General features: G+C 46.2%; 1 protein-coding gene across 1 annotated transcript; it reads left to right on the top strand.

The window, feature by feature from the left end:
• Positions 1–564: 564 nt before the first annotated feature.
• PROKR2 (prokineticin receptor 2) lies at positions 565–18,347 on the top strand. Its single transcript, XM_032142428.2, has 3 exons — positions 565–1,019; positions 3,140–3,605; positions 14,814–18,347. The coding sequence occupies exons 2-3, from the start codon at positions 3,142–3,144 to the stop codon at positions 15,508–15,510; spliced, it is 1,161 nt and encodes a 386-aa protein (XP_031998319.1). The 5' UTR covers positions 565–1,019; positions 3,140–3,141; the 3' UTR covers positions 15,511–18,347.
• Positions 18,348–22,296: the final 3,949 nt, after the last annotated feature.

Here is a 22,296-nt window from a genome sequence, read left to right as displayed (position 1 = left end):
ATCCGCTGACTGAGGTTTAACGAGGGGGAACACCTTTTTAGACCTTCAGGGTCCTGCCACAGGTTCAATCCTGTACGCCCAGAGCTTCCTGGGTACCAGTCATTTGAATGGGCAGTTCCTGTGTTTAACCAGGGAGGTCGTGGGAGGAGTTCGAACCTGTCAGAAGCAAAGTGAAGGGCTCCGGACTCTCCGGACAGATGGGCTGAGGCACTCCTGGGATTGTCTTTATACGGCCATGGAATCTGATAGTGGTGGTCATCGCAAAGTTTGGGTGAGGACTTCAGGGGCTTTGAGCAGGGCAAACTGCCCCCATCCCCAGCTTCCTACTGGGGGCCTCCTCCTTCACCGCCATCCCCAAAGGCCCACACCGCACTCGTCGGAGCCGGGCTTTCCTTGAAAGGGTCACCTTCTAGTGGGCGCGGACGCTGGCACTGGGCACCTCCGGAAGACAGGACTCTCCCCTCCTGCGCGCGACATGGGTGCGGTGCCACGGCTGGCGGCAGAGGGCGGTGCTCACTGTTCCCAAGCGCAGGGTCGAAACCCGGCTACTGTGTGGTCCGATTCAGACGGGATGCAATGCGCTGAAATCCGTGCGAGAGGCTGCCCCCACTGCCCGGGGACTCGCGTCAGCGCGCCCGGAGCTACGGTGCCCGCGCCCTGGACGCACCAGCCCGAGAGCACGCGGTGGGGTGCGGGAGCTGGGCACCCACCCTCGGCCTGGAGGCAGGCGGGGACCCCGGGGCGGAGTCCAGCGCGGGGCGGGGCGCACAGGTCTGAGACGCCGGGAAGAGCTGTGGGGGCGGAGCGCCAACTCCAGCTGGAACCCAGAGACCGCGACATGCCGGAGGAGCCCGCCAGGGCGAGGAAAAAAGAGGGACATCCCCCACGCAGCGGCTCTGCAAGTGCAAGTCCGGGTCCTCTAGGCGAAAACCGAGCGGCCCGCCCGCGCCCAGCCACCCTGTGACCCTCGGTCCGGCTTCCGGAGCCGCAGAGCGCACAGAAAGGAGGCGCCGAGGCAGGTAAGGGCTTAGATACCTGCAGTCCCGGGACTCAGTCGGTGCGGTGGAGGAGTCGCTAGGACAAGGACCTCTGACGCCCACTTTTTTCTCGGGCATTCTGGCTGCTTTGCCTCCCGCCACTCTCGAGATATGCGTCGGGGCTGGCTCGAAGCAGGCGAGTTGGTTTCAGAAGATCCCCTCTGGGCCCTCTAGGACCGGGTAGGGGACTGTAAGCTGAGCCTGTGGTGTGCGGGTGCGGGCGCGGGCGGAGGGAGCCAGCGGGTAGCTGAGCTCGCGGGCGAGCTCCAATTTGCATGGGAGGGTACAGGTAGAGGGCCACCTTCCTGAAAGGTGAGCAGAAAACAGCAAGCGTCCGTGGGGAAATTCCCGCGCACCGCATCCTCCACCCACCCGCCGTTTTCTTCCAGCAAGGAGGCCCCGCAGCCTTTGCTTCTCGAGCCTGAATTTCTGACTTGATTCCTGTCCTTGCCAGGATGTCGCCTCTAGACGCCGACCGCGCGGCCGCGTTGATGGGGCGGGAAGGGGGCTGCTGGAATGGGTTTCTCCCGGGCGGGGAGTGCAATCTACGAAAATGCGGCTGGGACCTGTCCCAGCCCGGGCGCGCCCCCTCTCGTCTTGGGTTAGGGGGCTGGAAAGCCGAGGAGGGGTAGGACTCCCGATTCTTGGTCCCAGGCTGAGCAGAGGCTGCGGGGATTGGAGTGTCGCATGAGACGGAGGGGCGACCTGGAGAGAAGACACCTCCCGGTGTGGATGCCACTGGGATTGGCATCTCGCCTCTTGGAGGTTTTCACCTTGGGAAAGCAGCTGGCGGGCGCACCCCAGGTTAGGGTGTCTTTGGCTGGCGCGCAGTTCCTGTCCCTCGGCGTTCTCCTCCCCTCGCAGGAGTGGACCAAATGCATTGTTCAGCTGGGTCATCTTGCTACCCAGCATCCCGCGGCGCCCACATGTGGAGTCGTTTCCAGGTGTGCTGAGAGGCGAGGGGAAGGCCACTCACAGCTGGACAGCCAGGGCCCCTTTCTATAGGTGTTGGGGTCTGGGCTCTTTTTCCAGCCCCTCGGTGAAGTCTTGTACCCTGGGGTGCCCTATCTCCTGCGGGCTCAGGGCTTCAGAGACTATATTCCCTATTTTGAGACCTTGGTGACAGGACACGGTACCTTTCAGGCAGGGTTGACTCTGGGTGGAGAACTAGGGCCAAGTGAAGGAGGTCAGAGAGCAGATCCAAAGTTGGAGTAGGGTGGGAAGGGCGGCAGAGGATTTCTTTCTCGAGCAGGTTCCCAAAGAACAGGGGAGCAGCAGGGGAATTCCCCTCCCCCACCCCATCACCGCCTTCTCCACCTACAGCGTCCTGGTCATGCACTCAACAGATGTCTGTCCAGCCCCCGCTATGCACCAGGCACTGGACTGGGCAGCAGGAATTTGGTTTACAGGAAGATTAGGACTCAGAGAGCATAAATCACTGGCCCAGGGTGACTCAGTCTGTCCATGTGAAAATGAACTTGGTGATTTCCAAGTCTATGGCTTGGTCAGTACAGAGGGAGTAGTGTCCTGCTTTGGAGAGAAGACCCGGCAGCATCCTGGCCCTCCTGCTTCATTGTCCCTGGCCAACAGGTGCTACAAAGTTGTGACAGCTGTAGGAGCCTGGCCAGCTCCTGGGAGCAGGCTTGGAAACCTTCCAGAAGCCCCTGTGGGAGCTGATGTGTTGGGGGCTGGAGGATGTGACTGGGCAGACAAAGAGGCCCTGGCCCCTGGGCAAAGGGCAAAGATGCATATTCTTCTTGAGAGTTTTGGAGAGTCCAATCCATCCTATGCCATCCTTCCCCACAGCTGGGCAGCCATGGAGGGTTTCCCAACTTACAGATCTCAGGTCTCCTCTCCCCGCATCCTGGGTAGTTCCATCTGGTTAGGCAGTGGGTCTGGTTGGCCTATACTTGGGGAACTCAGGGAATGTGAGCAGATGTTCTCCTGCATGTTGCCCACTGGTTGTGCCTCCTTCCAGGATCCAGGACGGCGAGTCAACTCTCCCCAAGGATGTGGGCAGGGTGCTAGGTTCACTGACCCTGAAAGAGCAGAAGGTCTGGACCCTCACCCCTCACGCCTCCCTCACACCACTTTTCTTTCAGACATGACCATGGCAGCCCAGAATGGAAACACCAGTTTCACACCCAACTTTAATCCACCCCAAGACCATGCCTCCTCCCTCTCCTTTAACTTCAGTTATGGTGATTATGACCTCCCTATGGATGAGGATGAGGACATGACCAAGACCCGGACCTTCTTCGCAGCCAAGATCATCATTGGCATTGCACTGGCAGGCATCATGCTGGTCTGCGGCATTGGTAACTTTGTCTTTATCGCTGCCCTCACCCGCTATAAGAAGTTGCGCAACCTCACCAATCTGCTCATTGCCAACCTGGCTGTCTCCGACTTCCTGGTGGCCATCATCTGCTGCCCCTTCGAGATGGACTACTACGTGGTACGGCAGCTCTCCTGGGAGCATGGCCAAGTGCTCTGTGCCTCCGTCAACTACCTGCGCACCGTCTCCCTCTACGTCTCCACCAATGCCTTGCTGGCCATCGCCATTGACAGGTGAGGATGGTGGGCGGGGTGAGTGGTGGGGCTGGGCCAGGCTGTCTCTTTCCTCATTTAGGCTCTGACAGGCTGGCATTGCTCCAGATAGGAATGCTCACCAATCTTTGGAGGGCAAGAGGAGATCTTGTTTCTCCAGTTGTGTTCTGTTCCCCCAGATGTGAGCAAGACTGGGGCTGCTGAGTGGCCCATCTCTGGGCCATGCCCCCAGATGCCACATATGCTTCAGATACAGGCATGCCACATGACAGTGTGTGGCATCAACACAAAGGGAAAGCAGAAAGGGCAGGCAACTACTACCTAGAAGCCACATGAGAGTTAACTAGGGCAGCTTCCAGTCAGGAAAACACGTACCAGGCTTTTCCTGTAGCCACCCTCCAGGTGGAGATGTGAAACATGTCCATCACCTAGAGAACCTTCTGTGCTCCTCACCAGTCAATCCTCCCCCACCAGGCAACCACCAATCTGATTTCTATCATTACAGTTCAGTTTCACCTGTTCTTTAACGTCATAAAAAAGAAATCATACCGTATGTGCTGTTGTTTCTGATAGACTTTGTTGTAGAGCTAATTTTAAAATAAGATAACAGGGTTTGTTTGTGCAAAAGAGGAAAGGACACGCTTGCTTTTGCTTTTCTGCATACGTTGGTGTGCTCATTTGCATACATTTGCATGAGATATTCCAGAAGTCCTTGCTCTATTTTATTTTTTCCTTTCCTTTATGTATTTATTATTTTATTTTTTGCTTTTATTATTTTTAATTGACACATAATAATTGTAAATACTTATGGCATACAGAGTGATATTTCTATGCATATATGTATACAATGTGTAATGATCAACCAAGGTAATTAGCATATCCATCACCTCAAATGTTTATCATTTCTTTGTGTTGGAAACATTTAAAATCCACTCTTCTGGCTACTTGGAAATTATATAATAAATTGTGTTAATTATATTCACCCTATAGAGCTGTAGAACACTAGAACTTATTCCTCGTCACCAGCCCTTGCTCTATTTTAAAATTATAAAGTAAAATGTGTAATAGCAGTTTATGACAACCTTACACACATTTTGTTTATGTGAATAGTTGCAGGCCAGCATCAGGCCATCACTGGCTCTGTTCGAGGGGGCAGTGGTCACCTTCTCTTGGTTGCTGTCCACCATCGTAAGCTGCGCTCATTAGGATGATCTGCTTAGTCATCTTTTTTCCTTTCATCTTTTCAACTCTTAAATTTTTCCCCTGTTCTCAGTGCTGCTTAGATTTGTTCTCTTTATTCAACCAGTTTAATATTTTTCATTTTGGTAATAAAATACACAGATGGGTGTGGGAAGCATCCTCCTTCCTTTGTATAACATAATTCCTGCAGGAAAAACGATTTTACTACAACTCAGGCTCTCCAGCCCTGAAACCATCCCTTATGAAATGTGTACCTATCAACCAACTGCACAAAATTCTCCAGAGAAAATGGTGCAAAGTATCATTTGATAGAAAGACACAAAGTCAGCCTGGGAGTGGTGGCTCACATCTGTAATCCCAGCACTTTGGGAGGCTGAGGCAGGCAGATCACCTGAGGTCAGGGATTTGAGACCAGCCTGGCCAGCATGGTGAAACCCCTTCTCTACTAAAAATACAAAAATTAGCTGGGTGTGGTGGCAGGTGCCTGGAATCCCAGCTACTTGGGAGGCTGAGGCAGGAGAATCGCTTGAACCTGGGAGGTGGAGGTTGCCGTGAGCCAAGACTGCGCCATTGCACTGCAGCCTGGGTAACAAGAGCGAAACTCTATCTCAAAAGATGCAAGGTCAGATTCCTGGGCTCCACCCCACCATCTTGAATGGGAATCCCTTGGGCAAGGTCCCAGGAATCTGCATTTTTATCTAATTCCTTGAGTGATTCTGATGCTCACTAAAGTGAGAGTGTATTAGTCAGGGTTCTCTAGAGGGACAGAACTAATGGAATATATATATATATATAAGGAAGTTTAGTAAGTATTAACTCACATGATCACAAGATCCCACAATAGGCCATATGCAGGCTGAGAAGCAAGGAGAGCCAGTCCGAGTTCCAAAACTGAAGAACTTGAAGTCCAATGTTGGAGGGCAGGAAGCATCCAGCATGGGAGAAAGATGTAGGCTGGGAGGCTAGGTCAGTCTCTCTTTTCACATTTTTCTGCCTGTTTATATTCTAGCCAAGCTGGCAGCTGATTAGATTATGCCCACCCAGATTAAGGGTAGGTCTGCCTTTCCCAGCCCACTGACTCAAATGTTAATCTCCTTTGGCAATGCCCTCGCAGACACACCCAGGATCAATACTTTATATCCTTCAGTCCAATCAAGTTGACAATCAATATTAACCATCACAGACAGTAAGTACTGTTCCCATTCCCCTTGTCCCACTGAAACCTTTGTCTTTATAATGCTGGTTTGGTTTGGTTTCATTTTTTGTAGCACTGGAGTTTCTTGGGAAGCAATCGCCTTGTTACAACACCACAGACAACAGAGTGGGTCCTTTTCCACCCCAAACCAACTCTGCCCCAACCAGCTTCCCAGCTCCATCAGCAGTTCCATCATTCTCTCAGCCGTCCAAGCAGGGAAAAGTTACCATCATCCTTACCCTTTCTCCCTATCCTACCTCCACTCACCCCACCCCATGTGTTCAGCAAGACACCAAGTCATGGCAGCTCTCCTTCCAGCTTTATCTCTTAGCAAGTCATAGCTGGGCCATTATAATGCTCTTCTAACCTGTCTTTTCACTCCCCAGGGGCTCCTGACTGTCCCCTGAAATCCATACTCATCCATATTAAGCATAGGAATATCATCATTGATGGATCTTCCTGAAACATTTCATTGCTTACAAAATATCTAGAAATTCAAGTGCTTACAGAATACATGTCAAATCCTGAGCCTAGCATTCCAGGGCCCTTGTAATCTGATATCAATCTTTAATTTGCTGTCTTTCTAAATTTATGCTATGTATGGAGATACTGATAGTATTTTCCAGAAGACAACGTGTTTTAAGCACAATAACTATGTTTTCTATCTTTCTCCACAGTGCCTAGCACAGGGACTTATATCTGTGTCTTAGCTTGGGTTACTCCCATATCAGACTCTGAGACAAAGATTTATGTGCAGGTAACACCCAAGAAGTAATTAAGCAAGCTTTCACTGTGGGCAACTAGAGCATATTCCTGCTGAGGGACTCGTAGAGCCAGCATAGATCACAGCTCTACAGAGAGTTCTTCCAGAGGTGGGAGGTAGGAGGGAGCTGGGGTATTTATACACCAGCTCCCCATAAGTCATTGATGAGGGCTGCTCTGGAAATGCTGTACAGGTGGTAGGTGGTAGGATAGGGAGAAAGGGTAAGGATCCTCTTCTCCAATCAGGTTCTAAACTAATTGAAAAAAATAAAGCAAAATGCTAAGAAAGATGGATGGTCAAACTCTCACCTTTGCCCTGATGATGCTGATTTTGGAGAAGTCAATCCCAGAATTAGATAGGCCTGTGTACTCTAACACACATAGGGTGGGAGAAGCACAGGCCTCCGTCTCCTACTACAAAGAAATATCAGAAGGGCCACCCAATGCTGTTTCCTTGTGCCACAGCCAGGTCCATCCAGAGAGAAGCCCAGAAGAGGTGCTATTTCAAGTCATAGAGACCCTAGAAGGAAAGGATTGGCCTCAAGAAACACATCCAAGCAGACAGATGGAAACAAAGACCTTGCAGGTGTCCCTCTTGCAAATGAAAGAGTCATAGGAAATGATTATCTTAAACAATGTGCAATAGCTTTCAACATCCCTCATGTATGTTTACCTTCTCAGAGCATGACAAAAATCCTTAGAGGTTGTCAGTGATGCTATTAATTATCCCCACTTCACAGATGAAGAAACTAAGTCCCCCAACCAAAAGTAATTTATCGAAGTGCACAGTTTGAGTCCAGGTACACAGCTGGAATCCAGGTCTTCTGAATAACTCCTAGGCCAGTGTTATTGCTTTCTGATTTATTTGATGACAACTCTGAATTTTGGAACATCATACAGTGAGGAAGATGTTATTGGAGGAAAAAGAATGAGAATTTAGGAATTGACAATAGAATAAGGAGAAATGTGGAAATTCCCTTTGGCATGGGTTATTGAAATACTTTTTAGGATGAAGCCAGATTGAGAGAGAGCTATAAAGTTGTGAATTTGTTCTGCATTATCTAAGGCCTTTGGACTCAGTATGGGAGGCAGAATAATGTCCCTCACCCAAGGATAACCACATCCTAATCCCCAGGATCTATAAACACGTTATATTACATGCCAAAGGGGAACTAAGGTAGCAGATGGAATTAAGGTTGCTAATCAGCTGATCTTAAAATATAGAAATTATGCTGGATTACCTGGGTGGACCCAATGAAATCACAAAGATCTTTAACTGTGGAAGAGGGAGGCCGAAGAGTTTGTGTCAGTGATACAATGCAAGAAACTTGATTGACCCTTGCTGGCTTTGAAAAGGAAAGAAGTCATCAGCCCTGGAATGCTGGCATCCCTAGAAAAGGCAACAAAAATAGATTCTCCCCATCAGAACCTCCAGAAAGAAATGCTGCCTTGCCAACATCTTGATTTTAGCACAGTGAAAACCATGTCAAACTTCTGACCTCCAAAACCATAACATTTGGGTTGTTTCAAGCCACTACGTTTGTGGTAATTTGTTACAAGCAGCAATAGGAGACTAATTCACTCAGTCATCATGGAGAGTCAGTGATTGTGAGATGTCCCTGCCCCTATCAAGAATGGGCCTGCCCATTTGTTCCACTCTCCAGCCCTGTGAGCCTTGTACCACGCAAGCAGGTCATGCAGGTTAAATTGGCAAGGCCAGATCACATGCATGGCTGAAGAACCCCAGCAACCACTGTGCATATTAATGCACCTAGCTAGGGTGCAGCCAGTGGTTGGGGTAGGATCCAGCTTCATCCTAGATCTTCAGAAAGTCAAAAGCTGGGGAGAGCCATACTGCTTTGGTATCTCCTCTAATGCAATTCAATGGATCAGAGCCACTAGCAGGCAGGGGGCAGGCAAGAGAAGATAAAACAACTTTGTGGCAGAAATATTGGCAGGGACAGGGAGAAATAACATGACAGAAGGCCTTTTTAGTCCACTCAGAGACTTGGAAAGAGTGACTAAAGGGTCTGGTCACAAAGGAAAGGTAAGTGGGATAGAATTTTCTACAGGCGGCTGCCGAGACCAACTCAGTCAGGGAGACCCTACCCCAGCAGCACTAGAGGAATTAAAGACACACACACAGAAATATAGAAGTGTGAAGTGGGAAATCAGGGGTCTTACAGCCTTCAGAGCTGACAGCCCCGAACAGAGGTTCACCCACGTATTTATTAACAGCAAGCCAGTCATTAGCATTGTTTCTATAGATATTAGATTTAAAGTATCCCTTATGGGAAATGAAGGGATGGGCCAAAATAAAGGGATGGGTTGGGCTAGTTATCTGCAGCAGAAGCACGTCCTTAAGGCACAGATCACTCATGCTATTGTTTATGGTTTAAGAACGCCTTTAAGCAGTTTTCTGCCCTGGGCGGGCCAGGTGTTCATTACCCTCATTCTGGTAAACCCAAAACCTTCCAGCGTGGGCATCATGGCCATCATGAGCACGTCACGGTGCTGCAGAGATTTTGTTTATAGCCAGTTTGGGGGCCAGTTTATGGCCAGGTTTTGAGGGGCCTATTCTCAACATGTCCCCCTTCTTTGATTTGCAAATCGCTAAAACAAAGGCAGCTTTGTCATGGTGAGCTACTTCTCGCAAGAGTCAGGATCCACATCTGCAGACTATACAAAGACAAACAACACAGATTAAAAGCACAATCATCATTGAAATCACAGAGCTTCCAAGTGTTTTTATCCATTTTAATGGGTTACTAGCTGCTAATCTGTCTGCAGCTCCTTTAAGCACTCCAGTTCTTGGCATTAAGGTCAGGTGTGCCTGGGATGCTTTAAATATTTGTTCTTTAATTTTGCAATATCCAAAGACAAGTTTGTAGAGTGTCTTTCTAGATGCTCTTTTATTCTTTCCCAAATTTTGATCTTATTAAGAGCTATTAATAGTTTTCACAAATCTTTATGTTTAGCTTCTACAGCGGGCCATATCATTTGAGGTTGAGGTGTCACTATACCACCACAGTTCCAGATAATAGGAACTCTTGCCATCCTTCTTGCCATTTCTACCATCTGACTGTTTTGTTCAGACCAGCTGAACATAGTGTGACCATGCCATGCAGACTGAGAGGTGCAGTTTAAGCTAAACATCCCCTTAGGGGATCAATCAATAATGATTCCATAGGAGTTGTTGTGCAGCACGTCTACCTATTCTGCAATGCAATCTTCCTAAACAAGTATGTTCATTATTTCTGGCCAGGTTCTATTTTGTTTACAAATAGGTTTTTGAAGGCGGTATGCCTCAATTATAGGAGCAGATTTATTATGGTAAATACTGAGATCAGAAAGCATGTGTAACTGCATCATAGAGTGATTATATCCAAGCATTATTGCTAGCTAAGATTGATAAATATACCCAATAAGTATAATTGTTCTCTGTGTCAGCCCTTGTTGAAGGAATACTCAATGGCAATGTTGATCACCACTATCATAGCTACCATTAAATTACTCATTGTGACTGGTTGTCCCACTTTCCTAAGGTTTTCTTCCACCATCTGTGACAGCTTCTTGATCTGTCCCCAAATGGGTGGCTGTGTTCGACGAGTGTTGCTTGTGACAGTTGGGGTCCTCCTCAGCATCAGTCTCGACATGGCTGCAACTGGGGGGTCCTCGGGATCCTCCTGGAATCTCTTCCTTGGCATCTGGCTCATGATAAGGTTTCAGGTGTCTTGATGGTATCCAAATCGGCTGTTGATTTTGGCCTGGAGAAACACAAGCATAACCTCTACCCCAAGTTGTTATTTTTTTATTACCTATTTCCCAACTTTTTGTTATTGGATCTCTCCACCAAATTAGTTGTTCTGCTTCTGTCTTTGCAGCTGGTTTCTGTAGATGCTGTTCAGCTGCTGATAACATCTGGCCTTTGGGCAGGCTCAAAAAATTTGAAGTTAATAATGCTAGATTCAGTTGTGTATGGGCTGTCCTGTAATCCCTATTTCTCCCCCTTTTTTGTTTTTGTCATCAGTTGTTTATCTGTATGAAATAGTAACTGAGCATTTTTAATTAACTGTGTGGAATGAACCGTGTATGAAGAATCAGAAATCACATTAATAGGCATATCAAAAGCAGTCAATATCTCAATTACAGGTACAAGCTCCGCTTTTTGAGCTGAAGTATAGGGTGTCTGGAAAACTTTACTTTTTGAGCCAGAATAAGAAGGTTTACCATTATTAAACCCATCTGTAAAACAATGAAAATACTTAGAAGGCTGCAGGTTGTTTACTGCAGGAATTGTAAATGCAAACCGTTCACAGTCTTGCTCAGCTAAAGGAATAGTAAAGAAACAGTCTTTTAAACCTGTGAAAGGCCAATTTTTGGGGATTATAGCAGGAGAAGGCAATCCTGGCTGTAATGCTACCATAGGTTGTATAACTGAATTGATGGCTCTTAAATCAGTTAACATTCTCCATTTACCTGATTTTTTCTTAATTACAAAAACTGGAGAATTCCAAGGGGAAAATGTTGGAGCTATGTGCTCATTTTCTAATTGTTCAGTAACTAATTTCTCTAAAGCCTCCAGTTTCTCTTTACTTAGTGGCCATTGTTCTATTCAAATTGGCTTATCTGTTAACCATTTTAAAGTTATAGGTTCTGGAGGCTTAACAATGGCCGCCATCAAAAATGATATCCTAATCTTTGGCGGGAACTTTGTCTTTCCACTTGAAGCGGTTCTTTCAAATATTGCAAATTTTTCCCTAGTCCCATACCAGGGACATACCCCATTTCATGCATCATATGTTGATTCTGAGGGCTACATAATTGTTCTGGAATTAGAACTTGTGCTCCCCATTGTTGTAATAAATCTCTCCCCCATAAATTTATAGGTACAGAAGTTATAATTGGTTGAATAGTCCCAGGTTGTCCATCGGGCCCTTCACAATGCAAAATATAACTACTTTGATATACTTCAGGGGCTTTACCAAGTCCAACTATGTTAAATTGAGTGGGTCGAATTGGCCACGCAGACAGCCAGTGCTGTAGAGAACAGATTGAAATATCCGCTCCTGTATCTACCAAACCTTTAAATTTTTTTTTCCTGAATAATTATTTCACAGGTAGGACATTTATCAGTAATTTGATTTACCCAATAAGCTGCTTTGCCTTGTTTATTTGTGCTTCCAAATCCTCCTGTTCATTTAATTTCACTTTTCCCCATTCCCACAAATGGCACAATCAGGAGCTGTGCCAGACGCTCTCCTGGCTCTGCTTCCCAGGGAACAGAAGTAGATATAACAATTTGAATTTCCCCATTGTAATCTGAATCAACAACTTCTGTATGTGTTTTTACCCCTTTTAAATTTAAGCTAGACCTGCCTAGAAGTGATCCTATCGTCCCCACTGGCAAGGGTCCACAGACTCCTGTTGGGGCCTTTTGTAGGGGTTCCCCAGGCAGAAGACTCACAGCTTTTGTGCAGCATAAATCTACTGCAGCACTACCAGCTGTGTCAGGGGACAGACATTGTACAGGGGTCAGGGAATGGCCTGAGCTGGAAATGCCCCAGTTTAGAATGGGGCCCGGGGCGGGCCCCTCATGGCATTTTCAGAAATCGGGTTCCCATCTTTATCAAACTTAGAGTGACACTGATTAGCCCAATGTTTTCCTTTTTTACATTTTGGACATATTTCGGGCTCAGCAGTTTTCTTTTTTCCCCTATCTGGCGGCCTGACTCGCTGATCTGATTTTTTCTACATTCTTCTTTAGTATGACCATGCTTCCCACAGTTAAAACAAACTCCAGGAAATGGAGTATTTCCTTTATCCACTCTCAGTCCTGCCATTGCCTGTACTAGCAGAGTAGCCTTATCCAGATTACCTCCAATACCATCACAGGCCTTGATATAATCAACTAAATGTGCTTTGCCTCTGATAGGCCTCAGAGCATCCTGGCAATCGGGATTAGCATTGTTGAAAGCTAATAACTGCAACACTTTATCCTGAACAGCCGAATCTGCAATCACCTTTTTAAGAGACTCCTGTAACCGAGCTATAAAATCCACGTATGGTTCTTTTGGTCCCTGTTTTATAGCACTAAAGGAAGGGTATTGTTCTCCACTTGAAGTGATTTTTTCCCAAGCTCTAATGCACACTCCTCTAAGCTGTTCTATGGCATCATCCTGCATGACCACTTGTGCATCTAAACCAGCCCAGCTGCCAACCCCCACAAGTTGGTCTGCAGTTATATTAATTTGAGGTTGGGCCTGGGCATTGCAAGCAGCCTGAATGGAAGCTTCATCTGCCTACCAAGTTTTAAATTGTAAGAACTGAGCAGGAGTTGGACCAGCTCAAGTAAGAGCATCTCAGTCAGTAGGAATCATCCGACTGGAAACAGCAACATTCTTTAATAGTCCCACTACAAAAGGAGAACCTGGTCCATACTGATTTATAGCTTGTTTAAATTATTTGAGTAATTTAAAAGGAAAAGGCTCAAATGTAGCTGTAATATTTCCCTGTTGATCTAGGGGGTGTATTCTAACAGGGAACTGCCAAGCCTCTAAATCACCCTCTTATCTAGGTTGCTGAATTCCTGCCTGAATAGAACTAAGAGCAGTCGCTCGAGGTGCTGTTCGAACAGTCACTGGGGCAACTACTTTTTGCCCAGTGTCTTCCGGAAAAGAAAGATCTGGAGGGTCTTTTTCTTCAAAATAATATGGAGGGGGTGCAGAAGAGTAGGGATGAACCTCTCCCTCCTTTGCTGCTTTAGCTTTAGCTGGCAAATAAACCTGCTCTGTAACCTCTTCTGTTACTTCGTTATACTCTCCTTCCTCCTCATCATCAGTGTGAAAAAGTTCCAAGGTGGAACGAACCAGAGCCCACACTTGTCCCATTGTTACCCTGACACCAGTTTATGGCCAGGTTTTGGGGGGCCTGTTCCCAGCAGGCGGCATCCTGCGCTTGTTCTCGCCTGACTCAAGCTCCAGGTATGAAGTACACGTTCATTTCCAGGGTTGATTTGTTTCCTCCCTGTCCTTCATGCCTCTTATCTTCATCTACCTTATCCCAAAGCATTCCTCCCCTACCCCCTACCCCAACCATAAGATGCATAGAAATGATGCCAGGGCGCCAGGTGTCTAAATAGGTGTCATCAGGTCTCTCTGGAAAGAAAGTATCCAATCCACACAAATGAGCTTATTTCCCACAAAGCGCTCCAGTCTCTTTCCAAGACAGTGTGGCTCATTGGAAAGGGCAAGGGTAAAGACTTATGGTGTCAAGGTGACTTCACACACCTTCTCATTTGAGCACAAGATGGCCCAGGGAGGTGGGAGCATAAGCTTTCTATCAAGAGCCTGGATTCTGGTCCCTGCATGATGTGAGCTTGGGCAAGGCATTTACTTTTCATTAGAGTCCTTAGATTTCACCACAAGCCCACCTTGACTCTCCTGCCTCTGAAATGCAGGATGACAGCTCATGGGAGGGGAAGCAAGTTCTTGCCAACTGCCCTGAGAAAGGCTCCCACCTCTTTCTGGGGGCCACAAGCCCTTCTTTCACCTAAAACGTGAGCTATTTGGAATGAAGAGCTTTGAGAGTATTGTATGTTCTTGGGCAGAATGACAAGATGGAAACCCAAGGTGGTATAATAGGATGCTTAAGAATAATAACAGGCCACAGGTATTTATTGAACACCTACTACACACAAAGCATTTTACAAAAATTGCCATATTTAGTGTTCACAGTAGCCCTGCAAAGTAAGTATCATCTTATTCCAGGTTGCATTTGAGGAAATATATCTCAGGGAGATTGAATAATTCATCCCAGACCCCAAAGCCAATCCAGGGAAAACCCAGGATTTATTCAGCCTGTTTGACCCAAAGCCTGTGCTGTTTTCACTAAAACACTTCACTATGCCAAATGATGTTGCTAAAATAAGATGAAGCTTGTTAAAGCTGGATAACAAGTACTTGAGGATTCACTGTGCCACTATGTCTGCTTTAGTGTATGTTTGGGGTTAGTTACAAACTAACGTTTCCAAGTATTCGTCATTACTACTTTTGGCTTCCCTCCCCCACCAGATATCTCGCCATCGTTCACCCCTTGAAACCACGGATGAATTATCAAACGGCCTCCTTCCTGATCGCCTTGGTCTGGATGGTGTCCATTCTCATTGCCATCCCATCGGCCTACTTTGCAACAGAAACCGTCCTCTTTATTGTCAAGAACCAGGAGAAGATCTTCTGTGGCCAGATCTGGCCAGTGGATCAGCAGCTCTACTACAAGTCCTACTTCCTCTTCATCTTTGGCATCGAGTTCGTGGGCCCCGTGGTCACCATGACCCTGTGCTATGCCAGGATCTCCCGGGAGCTCTGGTTCAAGGCAGTCCCTGGGTTCCAGACGGAGCAGATTCGCAAGCGGCTGCGCTGCCGCAGGAAGACAGTCCTGGTGCTCATGTGCATCCTCACAGCCTATGTGCTGTGCTGGGCACCCTTCTACGGTTTCACCATTGTTCGTGACTTCTTCCCCACCGTGTTCGTGAAGGAAAAGCACTACCTCACTGCCTTCTACGTGGTCGAGTGCATCGCCATGAGCAACAGCATGATCAACACCGTGTGCTTCGTGATGGTCAAGAACAACACCATGAAGTACTTCAAGAAGATGATGCTGCTGCACTGGCGTCCCTCCCAGCGGGGGAGCAAGTCCAGTGCCGACCTTGACCTCAGAACCAACGGGGTGCCTGCCACAGAAGAGGTGGACTGTATCAGGCTGAAGTGACCCACTGGTGTCACATAATTGAAAACCCCAGTCCAGTACTCAGAGCATCACCCACAATCAACCAAGTTCATAGGCTGCATGGGAAATGACATCTGGTTCATGCCTCCCCCGTGCCCTCAAGAAGCCGAATGCTGCAAAGTCATAATATACAATGAGACTAGACATGAACCAAATCAGCTGACATTTACTGATATCTGCTCGAGACCTACTGTGTCCACAATCCCGACAAGGAGATTAGACACAAGGATCAACAACTGACATGGACTGAACACGTACTGTGTGTAAACCACACCAATGAGATTAGACAGGGACAGCAGGAGCTGACATTTACTCATCACCTACTATAATCAAAAACATTTGATTTGATTACAACCAAAACATATAAAAAACATAACAAGTGGCAGAAGCTATTGGAGTCCCCAAGCTATCTCCAGATATGTAGATAGTTCACCCTCCATCTTCCCTAATTCTGTATCTTATCAGTGCAGGAATATCAAAAGGCTATAGGCCAGGCATGATGGCTCATGCCTGTAATCCCAGCACTTTGGGAGGCTGAAGCACGTGGATCACTTGAGGTCAGGAGTTCAACCCAGGCTGGCCAACATGGTGAAACCCTGTCTCTACTAAAAATACAAAATTAACTAGGCGTAGTGGTAGGCGCCTGTAATCCCAGTTACTCAGGAGGCTGAGGCAGGAGAATAGCTTGAACCTGGGGGTCGGAGGTTGCAGTGAGCTAAGATTGCTCCACTGCACTCCAGCCTGAGTGACAGAGCGAGACTCTGTCTCAGGAAAAAAACAAACAAACAACAAAACAAAACAACAACAACAAACGGCTATAGAAGAAGACTCTTAGACACAATGGAACTGTAACGATAAGTTTGTCAGTGCGGGGTTTACAGCATCATGGGAGGTGCATTAAAGCTATCACACTGAACTTTCCCACCCACCTCCTACTGCCTCCCAGGGCATTCTCTAGGATTTTGGCTTCAAGAAAAAAAAAATTCTTATAGTCAGCCCAGCCTTATGTGGTTATCCACAATGGTGTAATTTCAAAGGAAAGAACCTAAAAATCACTTTCCCACTGATGCTTGAAAGCTTATCATTTTATTTGGGTGGAGATGGGTAATGCTGAGGTGTCAATTTTTGCCTCCTCACTGCAAAGGATTTCAGTGGCTCTGGGGTCAGGGGGAAAGATGACAGAGAAAAAAGTGGAGGTTGCCACTGGCAATGAACATAATCTCTGTGGGCATTTTGCTAAGGACTGGACCACTTTCTAGAACACTCCCTCTTTTACAAAAGGAACTCTACTTAAAATCCAAAGACCTGGGTTCAGGTCCTAACTCTAAGACTCAAGTCCTAAACTCATGATGTTTTCTCTCTGTGTCTCAGTTTTGCTTTAATGAAATGACGATGATGAAAATATCTGCCCTTCCTACCTTGCAAGACTGTTGGGAGAGCCCACTGAGGCCATGGTTTGTGAATGTGCTTTTCAACTGTGCACACGATAAGAATGGAGAAGTGATATTGAACAGTTTATTTGGAGGGAGTTTATTTGGAAACCCCATCCACTGTGATTTATTAGAGAAATACGCACACTTTTTCATCCCTGTTCTTTGGACGAAAGACTCCTGAAGACTTCACAGTGTACCTTGTCTACAGTGAGCCAAAAAGGGATCCCTGTTCTTGGTTATAATCTGGGAAATTTAGCCTCAGATTCTCAGTGACCCCAAGACTCTCAGCATCCTTGTGGTCTTAGAAGTGTTGACAGTCGTCCCTGCATGTTGCAAAATAGCACCCTAGCGCTGCATAAATATCACTTCTGAATCTGTTTGTATTATTATACATTTGTGGTGACTGTAGGTACACGTCTTCATTTCTTCTTGATTCATTTGGAAGCGGTAGCTATACAAATGGTACGTGGTTTGGGACTGACCCATCCATATTTGACCAATTCCTAATTTTTTATAGACAAGGAATTAATTGTTTGCTTGTTTGATTGTTTTTATTATTTGTTGATTTGTTTCTCTGACTGAAGTTTCAACCAACGTTTCTTTCTATCACCACCCAGCAGACTCACCTTCAGCCCAATCATTGTACTCTCAGAAAATGCAGGCCGGCACGGTGGCTCACATCTGTAATCCCAGCACTTTGGGAAGCCAAGATGGGCAGATCACCTGAGGTCAGGAGTTCAAGACCAGCCTGGCCAACATAGCGAAACCCCATCTCTACAAAAATACAGAAATTAGCTGGCGTGTTGGCACATGCCTGTAGTCCCAGCTCCTCAGGAGGCTGAGGCATGAGAATTGCTTGAACCCCAGAGGCAGAGGTTGCAGTGCATTGAGATCGCACCGCTGCACTCCAGCCTGGGTGATAGAGCAAGATTCCATCTCAAAAGGAAAAGAAAAGAAAATGCGAGCACACTATAATATTAGCCTAAGCAAAACTGTTAATTCTGATTTACAAAAATTCTTACTTGCTTGGCTTTGAAATGCATTGTGTAATTACAAAATTATAAAAATTACACAATGCTTTTCAAAGCCAAGCAAGTAACAATTTTAGGTTATGTACATTTCTATAAATATAATAATTGTATTTTTATTTATTATTCTATCCTGGCTCTTAGCCAAATCAGGGGATTCTTTAGGAATGGACCGTGTACCAGCTGAGTCTGTCAGCAGGATTCATCACCCTTTTCCTTTTTGTCCTAGAATATACCAACTTCCTTTCATTGAAATTTAACTGAAAAAACTTTTGTAAATATCAGTGTGTATTTGTGATTTTCCAGTGATTAAACTGTAATGTTGTTATCCAATTAAATAATTAACATATGGAATTTAGTCACAGGTTTCAAATGCTTTCTCTGCTGATCTTTTAAGTGTGTTAGTGTATTAGATATGAGTGAAGTAATAGCTACCTAAACAATCCAACCTTGAAACAGAGAAGGAACTTATTGAAGGCATTTTTAGAACAGTGGTAGCTCATAGCATCAATCAGCCTCCTCTAGGTTACATCCTTCAAGCTAATGGCCCCGGAATGTATTCATGCGTGCAAATAAGCAAAGAACCGTGGTCCTGAACTGATGTGATGCCTTCGTTCTAAAACGGTCTTGTTTGTTCCAATGAAAGCTGCTGTTTGCTCGGTGACTATTCATGCCTCCAACTGGTAATAAATTAATTACACTTGTATTTAGTCTTTTCTTCTCAAGACTAATTAATGGTAAGCTTAAGACACTTTTAATATTCTAAGATGTACACACTTATGTTTATTATTATATATATTGAAAAATTAATCTCATTTAGCAAAACAGATCCATTTCCTCAGCCAGAATAAGAAAAAAGATGGCTCTGTAATGAAGCTATTAAAGGCTTTTCTATCAGCATTCAACATTTAAAATAAGTTGCTTTACAAATTGAAGAAATCAAAAGATGGCTTCGGGCCCTCAGTCATGAGAAGCAATCCAGACTTAAAGAGGGAGAAAGAATGTGACATGTAGGAGGTAATTCGAAAACTTAAAGTGAATTCTATTTCTACAGGAAAAATGATGGCTTTGAAACATATCCTTCCAACTTAACAGCTACCTCTCCTTTGGCTCAAGAGGATGGATGCGCGCGCGCGCGCAGACACACACACACACACACACACACACACACACGCACACACACACACACACACACATCGCAGACCAGGAAATGCCTTATGAGGGCATATAATTCAACTCACTCCTTTCTTAGGTGAGGAGATCTGAGTTTCAAGAGGAAATGCCTTGCTTAAGGGTAGAGCTAATGCTTGCTGGAGCCAAGATACTGCCCCAAGATTTTCACTCTGATGCAGCGAACTGCACTCAGGGACTGCACTCCTGACTCCTAAGGAATGGACCCTCAGCTGGTTTCTGGCCTCCAGGCAGAATCTTAAGCTGCAGAGAAGACACTGTTCCTCCCTCTGGCAGGCCAAGAGCACATCCAATCCAAGGGATCATAATTGAGACACCAGGATTCCAGGGAAACCAGAGAGAATCACCCCAGAATCACCCAGTGCTCCTGCCTTTCTTTTTTCCTAATGAGATAAATGGGCGCGGAGGGGCTCTTAACACATTAGATTTGAATGCACATAGAGCTATTTGCAAGTGATTCAGGAGCCAAATGGGAAAGCCCCAGGAAAAGCAGGTGGAGGGGAGGGGGTTTGCTCGCACTCAAAGACAAGGCAAGTACAGGGCCACCCACAACACAATGTGCAGTCTTCACCCAAGCCACTGCTGGCTGACTCAGCTGTGGTTGTGCTTTGTGCCTCCTAGCAGCCAAATGCCTTCTAAAGAAATAAACATCAAACTTTTAAAGAGTGCAAGTTGGTTTTATTCGGAAGTCTTACTGAGGACTATAGCCCGAGAGGGAGTCTTTCAGAGAGGTTCTGTCAGACACCTCCAAAGCTGTGTTTTAGTTCACAGTTTATATGCAGGTGATGAAGATTTAGCACATGTGCAATCACATCAAAGCTTGGGTGCAATAACACATCTGGTTATAGTTACAGAAGCATAATCATTAACCCTGTCAGATGTTATCTTATGTGCAGAAAAAGGGTCATTCATCTTGTAAGAAACATAGTGACTCAGGCAAGAGGCTTTGTGAAATTTTGCTGGCAAGCAGAAATGAGCACATGTGGCTTCTTACATTTGCTACTTTATCTCATATGGTGATGTGAGGCAAATGCAGCATCTCCTGAGGTGCACCAACCAGGGACACATCACCTCCTGGGATTGCTGATGTCCTCTTTTTATAATTTTAATTTTTGTGGGTACATAGTAGATGTTTGGTGCCCTTTTTTTCTTTTCAAGATGAAATCTCGCTCTGTCACCCGGGCTGGAGTGCAGTGGCATGATCTTGACTCACTGCAACCTCAGCATCCTGGGTTCAAGCGATTCTCCTGCCTCAGCCTCCCTAGTAGCTGGGATTACAGGCATGCACCACCATGCCTAGCTAATTTTTGTATTTTTAGTAGAGATGGGATTTCACCATGTTGGCAAAGCTAGTCTCAAACTCCTGACCTCAAGTGATCCACCTGCCTTGGCCTCCCAAATTGCTGGGATTATAGGCATGAGCCACCGCACCCAGCCTCATGCCCCACTAAATAGCAGCACAAACACAACTTTTATCTGTTTCTTCCCTGGCAGAAGTTTGGATAGCTGTACCCTAGAAGGACATGGATACAGAAACCCTGAGTGTCCAGTCGTGGAACCACTACGTGAGGAACACATTTATTTAATTGACATATCTTTTGCTAAGCAAGGTCTTCACTTTCAGCCCTTGGCTGGGAGAAACCTCGCTACTACATAGAGCAATTCATTAGCAAGGCAGCCTGGATTCCCATAGTAAATGTCTTTATTTCCTTCAAGCACAGTTTGATCTGACTCCTCCAATGGCAGGAATATGACCACATTAATTGGCAAAGATCCCTACCCTGCTCCTACAAATGACTGCCTCAGAGGCTCTCTAGATCCATCTGTCTTCAATGTCTTACTGTTGAGTCCCTTTATCATTAGGCTATGGGTCATGCCAATAGCTTCAAATGCAACATCAATAACAATAATAAATCTTGAGGTGGGGCATGGTGGCTCACACCTATAATCCCAGCACTTTGGGAGGCTGAGGCAGGAGAATTGCTTGAGGCCAGGAACCGTGGCAACATAGCAAGACCTAGACCTGATCTCTACAAATAAAAAAATGAAAAAATTCACCAGGTGTAGTGACACGTACCTCTAGCTCTAACTACTCAAAAGGCTGAGGTGAGAGGATTGCTTGCCCAGGAGTTCGAGCCTGTAGTGAGCTATAATCACACCACTGCATTCCAGCCTGAACAACAGAGTGAGACCCTGTATCTAAAAAGAAAGAAATAAACAATCTTGAAATCTTGAACCATGTACTACTATACAGATGTTCAACGAGCTCATAAAACAGGACAATTTTTTTCATTTTCCAATAATGGGTTTGGCACTTTCTTCAGATAAAACAAATTGAGGAGCGGGGGTTGTTTTACTGGAACTTAGAAAAAGTTATCGCTAAATAGGGAAATAGGCAGAAGGCTTTCCCTCCAAGAAGCAGGGAGGAAACCCAGAGATGCCCTTAGAACAGAAAGTCATGCAGACTCAAGGTCCTTGTATCCCTTTGGTGACTTCTTAGACTGAATTTCCACATGCGAGTCACAGACTGAGACGAAAGAATTAGTCTCCGGAGTCTCACTTCATGCCAACCTTGGGTTCCCAGCTCTGGATCCAGCTGCTAGGCAAGGTCCTAACATAAGCCTTTACTAAACTTTGCTGCAGGGATGGCCCAGTGTGCAGAGAAAAGGGTCTTCTACTGACTCATGCAGCTTCTGTCCCAGATGCTGTGGAGAAACAAAGAGGACGGAGATGCAAGCCTGAATCTCAAGGTGATTCCCAAGATAATGTGTGACTAATTCCACGTGAAAGTTGACACACTGGAGAGACACTGCAAAGATAGAGTGAATTTAGACACAAATACCTTCTGGCTGTGGGGATCAGAGAAGGTTTGGGGCCATGGGTAATGGTGAGAGGAGGGTATCCCGGGAAAAGGAAGCAGAAGCAACAAAGACCTAGAGGAGGGAAAATTAGATGGACTGTAAGTGGAACAGCACGTAGCTTGGTTCGACAGGCACATCAGATGCAGAGTGTTTAGGGGAGAGCAGACTGGGCAGCTGATGAGCTGAATGAAGAAAGAGGCTGGGGGTGGGGGCAGGCAGGATGGAAGGGCCTGGGGTCCCAGCCAGCCAGAATTG

This window comes from Hylobates moloch, unplaced genomic scaffold (assembly GCF_009828535.3).
Source record: "Hylobates moloch isolate HMO894 unplaced genomic scaffold, HMol_V3 SCAFFOLD_21, whole genome shotgun sequence".
NCBI classification, from domain to species: domain Eukaryota; kingdom Metazoa; phylum Chordata; class Mammalia; order Primates; family Hylobatidae; genus Hylobates; species Hylobates moloch.
Note: the sequence above shows the minus strand (reverse complement) of the source record. Positions and strands in the feature narration are given on the sequence as shown.

Bases quoted from the DNA above. Each gene is read 5' to 3' on its own strand.
- PROKR2 (XM_032142428.2), top strand. From the start codon at position 3,142: ATGACCATGGCAGCCCAGAATGGAAACACCAGTTTCACACCCAACTTT. The intron at 3,606-14,813 runs GTGAGGATGGTG...CTCCCCCACCAG, and splicing joins CTGGCCATCGCCATTGACAG to ATATCTCGCCATCGTTCACC.